The 16,359-nt window shown below is 48.6% G+C and overlaps 1 protein-coding gene across 1 annotated transcript; it reads left to right on the forward strand.

The window, feature by feature from the left end:
- Positions 1-74: 74 nt before the first annotated feature.
- LOC104164848 (sodium/hydrogen exchanger 6-like) lies at positions 75-15,772 on the forward strand (the record flags this gene model as incomplete). Its single annotated transcript, XM_009704300.1, is given in 11 exon segments — positions 75-513; positions 6,116-6,315; positions 6,723-6,800; positions 7,474-7,550; positions 8,474-8,586; positions 10,960-11,065; positions 14,648-14,789; positions 15,014-15,097; positions 15,099-15,126; positions 15,353-15,441; positions 15,659-15,772. Coding segments are annotated over 11 exon segments (1,470 nt in total), but the record flags the coding sequence as incomplete, so codon positions are not given.
- Positions 15,773-16,359: the final 587 nt, after the last annotated feature.

Raw genomic sequence — 16,359 nt, forward strand, 5'->3', positions numbered from 1 at the left:
CCCCATCCGAACCAGTCCTGGCTCTGCGCTGGGCCAACTGGAGCGCCTGGGTTGGCACCTGGCCGCCCGCTTTCATGGCACCACCAGTGGGGACCAGCAGCCCGCCCTTCCCTTCGTCGGTGCCTGGTGGCCCCTTGCCAAGGGGCTATGAAAGGGCTCGTTTCGTGGACGTCCGCATGGGCAAAGGGGTGCGGGGATCCCGGGGGACGAACCGCATCCCCTCCCCGCTGCAGCCGGGTGCTCCTGTCTCGCTGGAACCCCCGGGCTGGACCCCCATCCCGGCTCACCCCGTGCTGAGCATTGTCTGGGTGTTGCTGGAGGGAGGGTTGGTTGTTTTCCAAACCCTGGATATTGAGGGCTCTCGAGGGCAGCGTTACTCCGAAATCTCTGGCAGTGAGGAACTGGTTGGGTTTTCCCAGGCGGCCTCGCAGGGTGGCTGCAGCATGGGTGAAGCTGGTGGGGTTGGGGGCTACCATGTGCCAAGCGGCCTCGAAACCATGTCACCGAGTGCCGGCAAGTCCCGCTTATCTGCTCCAGGGCTGAGAGTGGAGACTTGGGGCAGCATAGACCAGGCTTTGCGCTGGTCAGGAGCGTTGCATCCTGCGTGCTGGGAGCAGAGGTTGTGTTTCCACCCTATGTTTAGAGCGCCTGAATTTCCAGAAGCTGTCCAAGAAGAGTGGGGAAGCCATTTGGGGAGATGCTCCCACCTTTTGCCGTGCTCAGGGACCCGCAGGGCCAGCAGTCCTACTTAAATCCTACTGCTTGAGGGTCCTGTGCGCACGAGCTCCTACTTTTGGGGTTCCTTCTCCTGCTGTGACAGGAGCTCTCGGTGAGGTGCCCCACATGTTCCCACAAGACGTGGAGGGAGGCCGTGGGTCAGGGGAGCAGGTCCGTAGCTGGTTGGATTCTAACGGTGGCCTGTGATTTACGGAGGTGATGTGGCCTCGTGAAGTGGCCTGAACCATTGTATGGGATGCCATATACGGCTCTGCCCGTGTCATCTAGGATGACTTGGAGTTCAACCAAAGTAAGACTGGGAGTTGTGCTGGGGGAGTGATTAACGCAGACATAGATCCTTACCTAGACAAGATTTGTTGAGTTTAGGATTGAAAAGGTGTCTTCTGCTGAGTGCTGTGGTTTGTGTCTCCTCTCGGTGCTGTCCTTGCCCTTGCTGGTTGTGGGTGATGTGTGACCAAGCTTGGTTAGAGCAGCAACGTGGCCGAGTCCCCCGCCCAGCAGAAAGCTTTGCTCTGAAGGCTGTGACTTGACCCGTTTGGGCCGTTGGCTTTTGTGATCCTAAGTTTCAGTTAGTTGCAAGTGCCCTTCCAAACGAAGGGGTGGAGACACCTGCGTCAGCCCAGAGGCACAAAATACTGGTCTGCCTTTTCAGATTCCTGCAAGCCACCGCTGAGGCAGGTGCGGGCGTTGCTGGCCTCCTGCCCGGGGCAGGGGTGGTCCCCTCCGCGGGACGGGAGCTGTGCTGTGGGAGCATGTGCTTGCAGCATGGAAGGTCTTCCTTCTCCTGCTGCCCCGGAGCTCGCCCACACCCAGACTTTCTATTCCTTTCATGCTTTCAAACTTGCCCTTAACCTTGTTCTTCTTCTGCAGTTTGCTTCCTCTTGGTCCTCTGTTCTCCCTGACCCACCTGAGTGCTCCTCCTGTTCTCAGAGGATGACCCGGGTCGTTTCGGTCTCCTGCCGATCTCTAAAACACATCTTTTCTGTCTGCTCTTTTGCAGACTGTTCTTAGAGAATTGCTGGCAAAGTCAGTAATGTCACCCATCTGGTCATGCAGAAAATCCCAAGATTTTCCCTGCTATCGAGGCTTTTGGCATTTGCTTCTCAGGTTGTGACAACTGCTGTAGGAAAAGGGATGTGTAATTTCCCAAGGAGGGGTGAGATGCTCTTGTTTTACAGCCACAACTTAAAAGCTGCAGGGAGAAAAGCAGGTCCTGCTTCTGCTTTGCTGTCCCCATCCCACTGCGATGCTTTCAGCCCCTGCGATGCTCTCAGCCCTGGGGAAGTCTGCTGAAAATGTGGAAGTGCTGCAGCAGGCAGGCTGCAAAACAGACCCTGAAATTTGGGCAAGTGAAGCAATTTGTAAAAGCTTGTCTAATTAAAAAACCCCCCAACAACTAAGTCAAATAAAACTTTTGCATACCTCTCTTCTTGCTGAAATACATCAGAGTTTCCTTGGTGTCTGTTTTTTACTGTAAATTATAAGCTCTTGCTCGGGGTGGATTTATATCTTATAAATCACACTGTCAGCTCAGAGTTGATGTTCAAAAGCTGGACACAGGCTGGAGTCGTTTTGGGGTGATAGACAATAGGTGTTTAGTAGCCCCTAAGTTTCATTTCAGTGTTTAAAATGAGGTTCCCGCATGTGAGCTACTCAACATTTACGATGATTAATTGAACAATTTTGTTTCGGTTCTTCTCAGGGTCTGATGGTGGATGTGGCAGGAGCTTCTCTAGAAGTTTAGTTTCCTTGTACTTGTTCCCGCTTGGCCCCTTGAGTACGTCTGAATTGCTTGTTGTTGGGATGTCTTCACTTGCTCGCTACATTTTTCTTTCCTTTTGGTGTCCAGATTAATGCTTGCCTGGGGATCCTGTGTGCTTCCATTGTTGTTAAGTGCCTGGCTGGTAATATATTAGTCTTCATTTAAAACCTTACCTCGGAAATGTTCAACAGCACCTAAAAAAAAAAAAGCCCATGGGCTTTTGTTCTTTTTAATGAAGTTGGGAGAAATGCAATGAAAATAATCTCTTGCACTTTGCATAAAAGAACTCAATTAATTTCCCAGCTTTGCCTTTAGCTTCTCTACTCCTTGCAGCTTTCGGCTGGCAGCTTCCGCGGTGTCAGGTACCCTCTGCTCTGCTCCGTCCCACAGCTCAGTTTTGTAAAACTTTTGGCTGCAAAAGCATGTCGATACTGGCGGAGCGGCTCACGGGTTGCTGCTAGGATGGCCCTTTGAGTGCCAAGAGAGTTTGAACCATTTCCTAAGAGACCATCAGAAGGAGGAGGACCTACACGGTCCCTTGGGCTTGGTCCAGGTAGCCTGAGCCCAGGACTGGGTTTAGTGTCTGAAAAACCTTGGCATCTGAGTCGGGTTTGTCCCAAGTGAGCATCGTTAGGTGGTGAGGATTGATCAGAGATCCACTGTTGGGCAGGAGCTGGTGGAGTCATCTTAATGTTGGCAGAGTAATTGGCTTTAAGCAGAGCAGCAGCATGCTGTCCCTGTGAGTAACTCCGATGGTATCTCTGTCGGGAGCCGCTGGTGCGATGCTGGCTGCTTCACGCTTGGTGCCCGAGAGCTCTTTGTGCGGACGTGTATTTGCACATGGGCGTCTTTTCCCACCCCCGTCCGGAGAGCTCTGGGAGCCTCCCAGGCAGCGTGTGAGAGGGCAAGATAAAATGCCTGGTTTTGGGAGCCCCAGGCGCAGTGATCTTGGCAGATATTGTGGGCTTATCTGTCCTTTTTCCCTTATCCTATTCCTGGCCAGAGTGGGAATTCAGCTGTGGCCGGAGCACGGCCGGCGTATGGGGCTGGGAACAGCTGCCCGGGTAAGCGAGACGGCGAGGACGAGCAGGAGAGCTATCAGATGTAGCGCTGCTTTGGGACAGGGATTAATAGCAGAGAGGCGGGTGAGTCAGGATCCCTTCTGAATTCCCAGCAGTGACGTCTGTCTGTCCGTCCGTCCCTCCTTCCTCCTGCGGAGCCTCTCATCTCAGTGCTGAGCCCCGGCATTAAAGGGGTCACTGGATGGGTTTCCATCTGAGAAAAGACAGGCAGCTGCTGCTGCTGGAAGTTTCTGACTTCTGTGTGAAGCTCTAAAGACAACCTTTTTTTTTTTTTTTTTAAAAAAAAAGACTTTTTAAAAGCCACCCTGGGTAGCTCTGGAGGGCTGCAGGGTGCGGTGGACCTGGTGCTGGCTGCTCCGTAGGCGTGGAGGAGCAGTTGGGAGGGTAGAGAGTAAATGAGCTCTCCAGTCTGGCTTTCCTCCCTTTCATCTGAATTCTTACTGTAACTGTTTAAAGCTGCTTAATAGCCATAAGCAGATATAAATAACCCTTTGAAGCTCGCTTTATCCCAGTGAAGAGTTTTGGTTGTCTGCCACGGTACCTGAGGGGTCATCATCTTCTGAGTGAAAAGAAACCTGGGTGTTTTGTCCCGATGCTGTGGTGCCACGCACTCCCCTGCCACATGCTCTTGTAAATACCTGCTGTGTTATCTTGATGTTCTTGACATCCTTGCCTTCGTTTCTGTACTTTTATTGCTGGAGCACTGGAAGATCACAGGAACAAAGAGGCTAGCAGAAAAGTAAGCAAAAGGATTCCTCTTTGGTGTCCCCTGTTAGTGATGCTGGTGTAAAAGCAGAGGTGTTGGAAGAGAGGTGGTGGAAGCCCCATCCCTGGAGGCATTCAGGGTCAGGCTGGATGGGGCTCTGAGCAACCTTGTCTAGTTGGAGATGGCCCTGCTTACCTCAGGGGGTCTTGACTAGATGACCTCTAAAGGTCCCTTCCAGCCCAAATGATTCTATGAGCCATCTGTGTCACCGGTGTGATGGGTCAGCAGTGGTGAGTCTCTGCTTGCAGCCGATTCTTCTGCCTCTGCTCATGGCCTGGATGTGCGCTTAGGTGGCCCTGCTGTGCATGACATCCCCTGGGATGGGAGGTGGGGGCTTTTCTTCAGGCCGTCGGCAAAATGAGCAAATCTCGTCCTGGCAAACTGCTGTCAAGGGAAGAGAAGGCAAAAACTGGGCAGCAGATCGGGAACTGGCTGCAGGAGATGCTGAATGTGCTGGGGCCCTGCAGTCTCCTGCCCAGCCATGGCAGAGCTCCTGCTCAGGCTCTGCTCCCGTGAGATGGCAGCGGAGGAAGAGTTTGGTGTTCCCTTCGGTCGAGGTTATGCCCTGCCTGTAGGAAAGCACAGAGCCAGATCTTAATTAAGGCAGCAGTAAAGAAGCAGGAGTGACCTGGGAGGCAAATGGAGAAGCCTTCTGAGTGTCTCCATTTAGTTCCCACGTGCCTGAAAGCTTTTCATAAATGTGTGGTTCAGAGATGGGGTTAAGATCCAGGATTTCTGTAGCTGCTCAGCACTGCCTTAATCAAGGAGTTTCCAAACCCTTTTGTGCTGAAGGCTACGTGGAAAGGTGTCTTGTGGGACATCCCTCCTCCCCAGCCTGCAGATGTCAAAAAGCTCTGCCAGGAGCCCTTGGCACAACGTGCGGGTGAGAAGGAGCCGGAGGAGCCTGGGCTGTGTGAATGCCGTTAATCTGGATGCGAGGCCTCAGAGCACAACTCATCAGTTGTGCTGCAAATGAAAAGTGCTGTATAAATTGCTGACTTGCAAATTAACCCCACGATACTCCTGCGCAGCAGCTGAGCCGCAGGCAGCGTTGGCTCCTGGGGCTGCCCTGGGGCTGCTGCTCGTGGTAGGGAGATGAAGCTTGCAGGGAGTGAGGAGCAGACCCGGGTGGTCGGCCTGGAAGGCAAAACTTTCACATTTTTTATAAAATGGAGATTGCTGCTGTGCGTTGTGAAAGCTTCCTGGTGCGGGAGGAGGCTATATGGTGCTGCAGCCTCTTATGAAGGATGCTCACTGTCCTCAAAGCATTTGTGATGGTTGCTTGGTACCTTTTTTAATCCCCTACGAAAATGAAGGGTTTAATGTATTTCTGTAGTGGCAAAACGTGATACCATCAGGTTTCCAGGTGCAACATGCATAGTTTGGGCATGTGAGCAGCGCCTTGCCCCAGTTCCCAGCTGCGTACCAGCAATGCCAGGGTGCTCGCCGTAAGAAAACCAGCATGCTCTCAGTGTCGGCTGTTTGCTGCACTAGAGTGAGGTTCTGACTGATTGCTGGGTAATTAAAAAAGCCTTCGGGACCAGTCCATGACTGGTGTTAGAAAGTCTGCACGAGCGTGGAGCGTTTGCATGGCTCATGGGAGGACACGAATGGTTTAATATTGCGCAGGCAATTATTTGGATGGTGGTTGTGCTCAGCAGCTGAGCAGAGGGTCGGGATCCTGACATGCCTGATGCTGCATCCGTGCTCAAAGAGATCATCCCAGGAGTTTGCTGTGGCTCGTCTCACCAACACGTCTCTCCCCAGGGGTCCTGGTCGGGGTGGTCCTGCGCTATGGCATCCATGTCCCCAGCGACGTCAACAACGTGACGCTGAGCTGCCAAGTACAGACCAGTCCTGCCACGCTGCTGGTGAATGTCAGCGGGAAGTACTATGAGTACACCCTGAAGGGAGAAATCAGCGCCCAGGAGCTCAATAATGTCCAGGATAATGAGATGCTGAGAAAGGTAAGGGAGTCAGCGAGTGGAGAGGTGAGCGATGCTCCCCACTCCTTCCGTGGGAATGGGTCCTGTATCTGCTGGATTAAGTTTTAGATTTAAGATTTGATTTTATTTGATTTTATTTGATTTGATTTGATTTTTAACTTGGGTTAAATTGTGATCAGCTACAAATTATAAGTTGAACACAATGTAATGAAACTCTAGTTTCAGCAGATCTTAATTTAAGCTGTTTAGACTCTAGTCTGTGTCTCCAGAAGATAGCAGACACATCCTCAGCGTTGACTCGACAGCATTTCATCTGGCAGAGGTCCAGGGTTTCCTCCATGTATTTTATATGACATTCTTATTTTCATTTTGTCTTGCGAAGTCTTAACAAACCATTTAACTGTGGGTTTTCTTTTTTTTCTTAACAGGTGACTTTTGATCCTGAAGTATTTTTCAACATTTTGCTTCCTCCAATTATATTTTATGCAGGCTACAGCTTGAAAAGGGTACGTGCCTTTACAGCACCTACATTTTTAGTTCCTCTACCTCCAGAGCATTTTTATTACTTGAGCGTGCTTTAATGCTTGCTCAGCAGGCCGAGGCTGCGGCGCTGGGTACGGTTTTCCCCAGTACATGCAGGACTGTAGGAAGCAGGGCTGGGAGTGCTCCAGTCAGTCTCATCTGTCCCTCTGCCCCGGGAAGGGTCAGCGACTTCAGCCATTTCCAGCACGGGTTTGCACAGGGGTTTTTGAGGTCAGCTGGGCCATTTCAGCCATCCTTGCTTTTGAAACACATAGGAGGGTGGGAAGGTTTTAGAAAGCAGCAGCTCTCTGAAATGCTGATTTGGAAGGAGAGGAAAATGATCCTGTTTACCTTGCGGGAGAACGAAGGAGGAATGCTGCTGGGTTAGGAAATCAGTTCCCAGGACTTGGAACAGCACCTTATTAAATACATGGGTCCAAGAAAATGATATGTTCATGTTTATTAACGCTGCATTAACATTTGCTGGTCTAGTGTACAGTGTACACCGTTGTGCTGGGCAGTGTTCAGCCTTGCTTGTCCAGCTCGTGGTGTCTGAGCTAGGTCCAAGTTGCTACGAACACTGTGGGTGCCTGTGCAGGTTTGAAATAAATTGTTAGCAAAATATAGTTATTTTTCTTTCTTTTCTCCTCCTTCTAGAGGCACTTCTTCAGAAACTTGGGATCCATCCTGGCATATGCCTTTCTCGGCACTGCAATTTCTTGCCTGGTGATCGGGTGAGTATCTGGAGCTGGTCTGGTTCTTCTGCGGGGGTTTGAGCTGCGCTCAGCGGCAGTGCTCTGAGCTTGGAGCTGTGGCGCCTAATCTCAGCCCTGAAAGATCACACAGACTCTCTGTAAATAATAACAGTAAATAATAATATAATATAATAATAATAACAGTAAATAATAATACTATTTACTGTCCAAACTTTTGCTGTCTAATTGCATAGTGCTTTCTCAGCACCCCATACAGAATAGTTATATACATGGCAAGGAAAGTTTCACACTTTTCTGAAGATTGTCTGGAAAAAAACAGTAACTTCAAATTATTAAAAGCACAGCCCTAAGAAGCGTGAGACACAAGAGTAGAGGGTAGGATCATAAACGCATGTCCTGTCCTTACTTGCTGGAAGCAGGTGCCTAGCGAGCACAGATTGTGTTTCAAATTATTTATCCCTGTGCGCAGAGGGAGCTAGATGATTCCTGCTCTGAATAGCAGCAGGCAGGCTGGCGTAGGGTGCTTTCCACTGGAGAGTCCCGTGGATTCAAGCAAACTCAGCATCCGCATTATCTGTTCCTCACTGAAAGTTTTGGCCATTTCAAGGTCATCCCACTGAAATGTGTTAATGGGAAACACTGCAAAGCGATTGTGAGACTCCCCGAGCCTGGCTGCTGCTTTTCTTTAGCCATGTTATGCTCGTGGAGGAGTTTCAGTCCCGGTTCCTCGCTGGCACCGTGTTTGTGGTCTGGTGTGGCGGGTGCTTTGGTGTGTGTGGTCCTGGGGTTTTACCAGGCTCAGCTCATGCGATACAGTTCTTCGTTTTTCCTGCGTTTGGATAACTTTAGGGGTTAATCTGGCAAATTCAGGGGAATCAAGCCCATTTGAATGTCGTTTTAATGCACTGCAGAGATGAGTAATTGCCTCTTCTAATCACCAGCTCTGTCGTGTATGGCTGCGTGGCGCTGATGAAAGTCACTGGGCAGCTCGGAGGAGACTTCTACTTCACTGACTGCCTCCTATTTGGTGCCATTGTATCAGCTACTGACCCAGGTATGTCAGATAATTATTTTTTCCCTCATTTTACCTACATCTTGATCTGGCTTGAGTTGTGATGGAGAGGGGAAGAAAGTCTGAAACCCCTGCAAATTCCTTCTGAATTTTGGAGTTTAATTTATTTGTGACATTCTTAGAGGTCAAATTTGTCTCCATGCCTTTCTATTTCCTTCCGGTTACGTGTAATACACCTGCCAAACCTCTGCTTTCCTGAATCTTTGTTGGCAGTGGAGTCCTAGGCAGTCTCCCTCTTGACTTCACTGGGTTTTGGAACAGGTCCGCTGTGCTGATGCAGAACAAGATGTGTAATGTGGGGAGGGTTCAGTTGATAGTTTTAGTTAGTTTAGCAATTTTCTTCCGCTTCCATTCGGGTGGGATTTTGGAAGCTGCTAATCTAATTGAAAATTGATCTTAATTAGCAGTAGCGAGGACAGTAGTGACATCTTGGTCTACTGAGGCACTTTATAAATCAAAACTATGAAAGACACACCTTGTCCAACTGAATTTTACTTAGTTCACGATTGCTTTTACACGGTAGCTGTTTATTTGCATGTTCCAACTTTACCTAAAAACACAGGACCACAAAAAGGCCTCTCTTTCCTCCTGCTCTTTGCTGAACAGGGCTTGAATTTCTTCCTTTGCAGCCTGGCTACTACGTTTGAGACCAGCGTGCTGGGGCTGGGGAGTGGCAGCATTGCCCCCCTCCCAATGGTACAGTAGCTTTGGCAGATCTTTTTAAATGCAGATATTGCTCAGTTTTGCTTGGAAGGGAGAGATTGCATGGCTGGCTAAGCCAAGTCTTCTGCCCTTTTGAAACAAGTGCCAGTGGCTGTCATTTCCAGATGAATTGGGACATTTACCTGCTCATCTTAACAATGAGTCGTTTCTGTTTTCAAAAGCAAAATCAGGAGCATTGTATGTATATGCATATATGCAAGAATAATGCTGCAGAACATAACCTGCAGCATAACGTGGCAGTAGCCACATCTGTCTGCCAGGTGGAGACGCAAGATGTGCATTCCCCATGAGTTTTTAATAATTTATTTTTTATGTTTCCCTAAGATTTGCCAGGTAGTGGTGTGGCTATTACTGCTGATATTTTTATTTTTTTTTTAAAAAAAAAACAACTTAAAAAATAAGCTAAAATGATTTTCCAGCTTCTCTGAGCATATCTTGGATGGGTGTGTGTTCAGGCCACCGGTTCCTTTAGTGCAGAGCTGTTCGTGTGTGGCTGTGAGGTTAAGCATCCTCCCCGTAACTTAGCCGGGGTGTTGATATCGAGAGGGGACACACATTTGCAAAGTGGGGAGCACCTCACAGACGTGATGGTAGTGTGGTAGATCTGAATGGCAGATGGGCAGAGGCCAGGCAAGGACCGTAGGTAGAAGTAATGCTTAGAAATGCTGCAGGCGAGCTGTCGGTGTTGCGTCCCTTCTTCAGGCTTGCAAATAGGAGCAAGAAGATTTCACGGGTAAAAATGGAGCGTTTCCCCCTGTGTAAATGGGCTGAACCCCCTTCAGTGTGCACAGATGAGTCCCTGAATGCTGTTTTAAAGGACTTCCAGAGAAGTTGGTTGGAATTAGCTCAGCCCTCTGCAGCAGACGGAGCTGTGCATGATGTACCATGTGTTACATCTTGCTTGCTTTAGATGTTGTGCTGTTTTTGCAAGGTTGATACACAAAGCCTGCTGCGTTTTCATTATCTTCTTGGAGCCACTGGATCGCGAAAGGGCTTGAGGGTGCTCTGATCTCTGCCATGTGGCCATAAATCACAAGAAAGCCCTACGCAGAGCTTGAGACAATGCCTATTTTTTTCCAGTTAGGTCTGAAACGTTAACACATCTGTGCTGGCACTTCCAGTGTGTCAGCCTACGTTGAATCTGAGGATTTCTCTCAGAGTATCAGGGATGGAAGGAAAAGACAGCCATCGTCCTGCACAAGCCTGCATCCTCCTGCCCTTGGGCAGGTGGAGGAAGACTCTCCCTGACGCTCTGAGCTAACAGCATCCCAAAAGCTGGGTGGCTGGCATCAGCATGGTACCGTGGTCCAGCCTACGTGTTCAGACCCTCAGGAAGCTCAGAGCAGAGTTTGCTCATGTCTGGCTGCAAAAGACTTAATAGACCTAGTGCCCAGGATGTGTTTTAGTAAAAGGAGGAGGAGGGACATGATAAAGCAAATCCAAATCTGAAAGGGCAGAAGGAAGACTATCAAAGAGAGCACAGGGGCTGGCTGGCACCATCGCGCTGGCACCATAGCAGCAGACTGGCACAAACGTGCAGGAAGTCAGCTTTCTAAAAAGGGACGTTTTGTCTTTGATTACCCCAAAATAACGGCACCTTTTTGAATGTCTCTCTATTTTTCTATTTGTCAGTGACTGTTCTTGCCATATTCCATGAACTCCAGGTTGATGTTGAGCTGTATGCCCTTCTCTTTGGCGAAAGCGTCCTCAATGATGCCGTTGCCATAGTGCTGTCTTCGTAAGTGTGTTTTGTTTTTATTTTTAATTGTTATGTATGTTACATGTCAGGCGTTGAGGTAAGCCACTCGGCCTTGCTCCTGTAAAAGAAGAGCATCGGTGTTTGCAAGAGCAGATTTCCAGATTAAGTGTCCCCAAAAACCATAGTGACCTTCTGATGCATCTCCTCATTGCAGATTGCAGCTTGGGGTTGTGGGTTGTCCTTACAGCTTCCCCTTGCGTGATGGATAGTTTTGTTTTGCTTTTATGGCTGGATGACCCAGCCAGAAGGAAGTTTTTATGTCCCTCTGAAACGGAAAAAGCACCGTTGTCTGTTTTTCAGACACAGGATCCCACTGAAACCGCTTGCTGATGGCTTTGCTCCTACCTGCCTGCCTTCCCATCCACAAATACCTGCTTTTGTTTAGGTGGTAATAGTTGGTAAAGCAGCTGTTCCCTTTCTCTCCCCACTTGCTGTGCATCAAGAAGATGGTATTTCTTACAGCCAGAGTTAATACCCCGGACTGAACACATGGGAAACTTGCTGGCTTTCTAAAGAATGTGTTATATTCTTTAATATTTTATGTCCTCTGCATGTAGGACATATTTTATCTGCGTTTTCACTGTGTTGTCATTATGAGAATTTGTTTGGAAATATATAATATCTGCAATGGTGACAGGTTAATGTACAGCTAAGACTAATGCAGAAAATATTTCTGGAATACTTGTCACTCCAGCGTGCTGGTTGCGTGGGCTTTACTGAGGTGGAGGCAGCAAGTAACATATTGTGAGCTGAGTATCGTCACCCGCATGAGTTGTATTTACTGAATTGAATGTTTCTGTTGAGGTTTCTGGAACCGTTTGTATTGCTTGCTCTGGCTTTTGTGCTGGATGTGTCACCGCTGATGTGAGAGTAAATGTTGCACAGCCAGGTCATGTTTAAGAAGTGATCCCGAATGAGGAAGGGACAGGGTCTTCCAGCCTGTGCCGGGAGGTTCTGGGTGGGAGTGGGTGGGTTCAGCATCAGAGTAATGAAATTTGTGGTGGATCTCTGTACACGTAGGTGACCTCACCGTGCGTGGTGATTTGCTTCTTGCACTGTTTCAGTACCAGCTTTGTAGCTGTTACTCTGATTTCCCATCTTTCTCTTTCCACAAGCTAAGTTCAATCCACTCCTCTCCTTGAAGTAAGATAATTTGCACCAAACCAGCAGCTCTGAGCTGCAGTCAGTGGTTATTTTGCTGCAAGGCTTTTGTGCAGACCGCCCCAGCAGCATGCCGACTTCTCAGGGGCTTCTCAGCAGTTAACCCATACCCCTTTTAAAGCTTGCCGTGGTCTTTGTCTTCACGGTCACCATAAGCAGCGTAAGGCAGCCCCGGTCAGCACAGCGGGTATCGGTCGGTGCAGGTATCTCAAGGACCTGCCTCGAATCACCTGGACACAGCCACATCTTGGGTGCAAGGAGGAGGTGAAGACCTCTTGCTCCAGGGAGGACAGCTCCTCCAAGAGTAGTCCAGAGCTTCCTTTTTTAAAGGTTCCCCTTTTTTAAATTTAGTTTGGCATTTGCCTGTTTCACAGCAGAGGCATAAGTAGGGGAACCACATGGGGATGGTTCTGCTCCCACAAGCAGAAGACCTGCTCCCCAGTTAAGAGATACAAGGGTGAATTGGGAAGATGGAGAATCGGGGGGTTTCTGGACAGGTGGGATGTGTTGATGAAGGAGCTGATTTGGGTTCGGTCATTGCCCCGAGAATTGCTGTCAGCTCCTTGTTCATGGTAAAAGAGAGCGCTGCGGGGACCATCCCCATGCCGGGGGAAGGATGAGAAGCTGGGGGCTGGCGTTACCCCAGACTGGGGCTCCTCCGCTGTTTCTGCCGGGAGCTCGGTGCCCCCAAGGCTCCTCTTCTCCCTGCTTTCAGTCCCGGACGAATGTCTGTTCCCATGCTTGAGGAGCAAGATCCGTGCCTTGGTGTTCCTGCCTCCTGCTCTCCTGTCCTGGCCTGGCTCAGCGGTAGGGAACCGGTTGCAGGTTGAAGGGGAACTGAACCCAGAACCGAAAGCCGGTGGGCAGCGAGGTGCCAGAGCTGTGGTTTGGGAGCAGGGGGATAAATGCAGCTGCAGGGTCTCTACCTGCTTCTTCCAAAAGGAGGTTTCACAGGGGCTAAATGCCATGGGGAGCTCCATGGGCAGGGACAGGGGAAATAAAACACACAAAGAGCAGCTGGCAATAATGTCTTATTAGTGATACAAAAAGCAAAACCAGAAGGAAAACTAATGGGTTAAAACACAAAACCGACATCCAAACAGTTGGTTGTGGAGGGGAGGGGAAATGAAACCAGTCTAGATTGAAAAAAAACCTCAAAACCCCAAACCCCAGAATAAGAACACGTTGGTGAATAGGAAGTAGAGGATGGGACTGACGAAAGAAGCTAAATCACAGGGAGAAATCTGCGGCTTGCACTGTAAAAGACAGTGCAGAAAAATGAAATATATTAAAAGCAGGGACATTTAGCAAGGGAAGTGACCCATGACATGTTGGAAAGGGGAGGATTGTCATTCATGTTGCAGAAAAATGGTGTGTAGTTAGGGGAGAAAGCTGCAGGATGTGTGCGCAAGGCAGTAGCTTTGCATTCCAGCATAACTCGGGAGGTTAAAGAACAACTGTTTAAAGTTCACATCCAGGAGTTTTAACAGAGCCAGCCAAAGGATTGCTAACTAGGAAGTTAATGTTTTTGGTAAGTTTACATATAAGAAAACACTGTAAGGATTCAATATTAAAATGGGATTTAGGAGATTGGTGGGGGACCCCTATATGTCAGCCTTTCCAAGTAAAACAGTGGAATGGGTGATGCAAGGCTCAACTTATCAGGAGTTAGGAGGGAGCAGATTCAGAGATGGGATCAGCGTGGCAGACCGATTTGCCATCTCATCACAAAGATCTGTTGGAGTTTGGTGGATGAAGGTAATAGTGTTGCTGTAGTGAAGCGGCACGGTGCCGTTTGCCTTGCTACCCTGTGATATTTCACTTCAGAACTCAGAGCAGCGCAGAATAAATGTAGTGCACGTTAAATGCAGTAAAATGGCATAACTTAGAGTTCTCCAGGGGATATTCACATCAGCCGCCTCTGTGGAGTCGATGGAGAAATGTAGGCTTCCCACTTGAATGCTTTGTGGTCCCAGAGTGCCTGACTTTATAGACAGCTGATGCAAAACCCCCAAAATACCATCATAAATGACAGACTATCACCTAGCAAATGTATTTGCAGGAGATCATGCAAGAGATGGGATTTGCTCTGATGCTTTCTAACATCTAGAAGGAGCAAATGCAGAGCCCTGCCTAGGAGGGGTGGCTGAACTATAGGAAGCTGTCTGGGAGTGAAGGGGATCCCAAACTCCTCAGGATAGGGTGGGTGTGCTGCTGCTGCGTGCTGCGATCCCGGGGGGATTGCAGTGTGGGACTCGGGTTTTGTCTCCCTGATTTCTCAGGCTCGGCATTTGCAGTGGTCGTAGCACCTTGCAAAGCTCATGTAGCACCATGGAGGTGTGTCTCCCTCCAGACTAAGGAGTGTTTTGTTTGTGTGTGTGCTTTTCCTCCCTCTTTCAGTTCAATTGTTGCGTACCAGCCAGCAGGCGACAACAGCCACACGTTTGATGTCACAGCGATGTTCAAGTCCATCGGGATCTTCCTGGGGATATTCAGTGGATCTTTTGCAATGGGAGCAGCTACTGGAGTTGTAACAGCTTTAATATCCTTTTCGTTGTTTTTTTCCAAGTGTTTACATAACAGCTGCTTTTTTCACTGTGCTGCATCTCACCCAGGTGCAGTGTTTCGTGATTTTTTGCCTAAATTAATGACAGGCAGTGCCATAACCTTTTTAGGGGCAGGCTGTGTAGTGTTGCTGTGATACACAACAGGGTTTGACAGTCTCTTAACCTACTTCTCTCCAAATTGTCCTTAACCATCTGAAACGTCACCAAATTCACCAAACTTCGGGAGTTCCCGTTGCTGGAGACCGGCTTATTCTTCTTGATGTCCTGGAGCACATTCCTGAAACCTGCTGGCCCAAGCATGTGGCTTTACAGGCAAGCTCCAGCACAGCCCTGCGTCTGGGACGGAGATCTGCTGGGATGATGGGGCTATTGAGTTTTGCTTCTCCCGGTATCGACTGCAGCCGGGGCTCTGCCTCTGCTTTCAGAAGTTTAATTATTCTGGGTTCTGGGGTTATTGCATTAAGTCTCCATCACTATTGGGATGCAGCTCAGCTCCCTTTTCATGACCAGGAGTCTAATGTGATGCTCTGCTCCCCAGGTGTGGTGGCTGTGCTCTTCTGTGGGATCACACAGGCCCATTATACCTATAACAACTTATCTACAGAGTCCCAACACAGAACTAAGCAGGTGAGAGCTCCTCAGCTCCCTTCAGCTTCTCTGAATTTCAAATGCAATATTTTTTCCTTCCCTTTAGCCAGAATTAGGTGCGTCTGTCTTTCAACAGATGGATTTTACTAGCGTTGCTTCTGCAGAAGAATTTATTGCATGGTGGATGGGCTAACATGTTATTTTTGTTAAATCTATGTTATGTGTAACTCACTTTTAATTTGTTTTTCTCTTTCAGTTGTTTGAGCTTCTGAATTTCTTGGCAGAAAACTTCATCTTCTCCTACATGGGACTTGCACTGTTCACCTTCCAGAACCACGTCTTTAACCCTACTTTTGTGGTGGGGGCTTTTGTATCCTTTGGAGCCCATTTTATAAGACAAAAAAGGAAAGGGAGGGGTGCCTCATTCCCAATTTGTGTTTTTCACTCAAATGTGTGGGTTCTTTTTTTCAGTCGGTCTGTTTTTAAAAGGGGATTTCTCCTGTGTAGTGGTGCCTTTGCTGGCTGTTTTAAGAAGATGCAGATTCTTTTCCCAGCTTTCCTGTTGTTTTTACTTCCCCTTGTCTTGTCTCCTTTCGTAGGCATTTGAATCAGCTGCTGCAGGGACCCGGCTTTCAATGTGAACGTGGTGCTGAAGCACCAGGCTTCATCACCTGGCAGCATGGTACCAGGAGTGGCTTTGCAAATAGGGACTGCCTGGCTTAGCCATTTATTTCCTCTTTTCTCTGGTATTTCATTTGGTTGACCCTGAAAAAGGGCTTTTTTTCCATTAAATAGCACAGTTAAAGCTACAGTAGGTGCCTCTGAATGATGTCATGAGAAAGGATTTCCCCTTTTGCAGGCTGATCTAATGGAAACAAGCTATTGGCCCTGGTATGTCTCAGAAAAACAAGGATTTTGAAGGAATTTTTTTCATATCACAGGGAAGCCAGTTCAGAT

The sequence above is a fragment of the Cariama cristata genome, unplaced genomic scaffold (genome assembly GCF_000690535.1).
Source record: "Cariama cristata isolate BGI_N322 unplaced genomic scaffold, ASM69053v1 scaffold9767, whole genome shotgun sequence".
Classification (NCBI taxonomy): domain Eukaryota; kingdom Metazoa; phylum Chordata; class Aves; order Cariamiformes; family Cariamidae; genus Cariama; species Cariama cristata.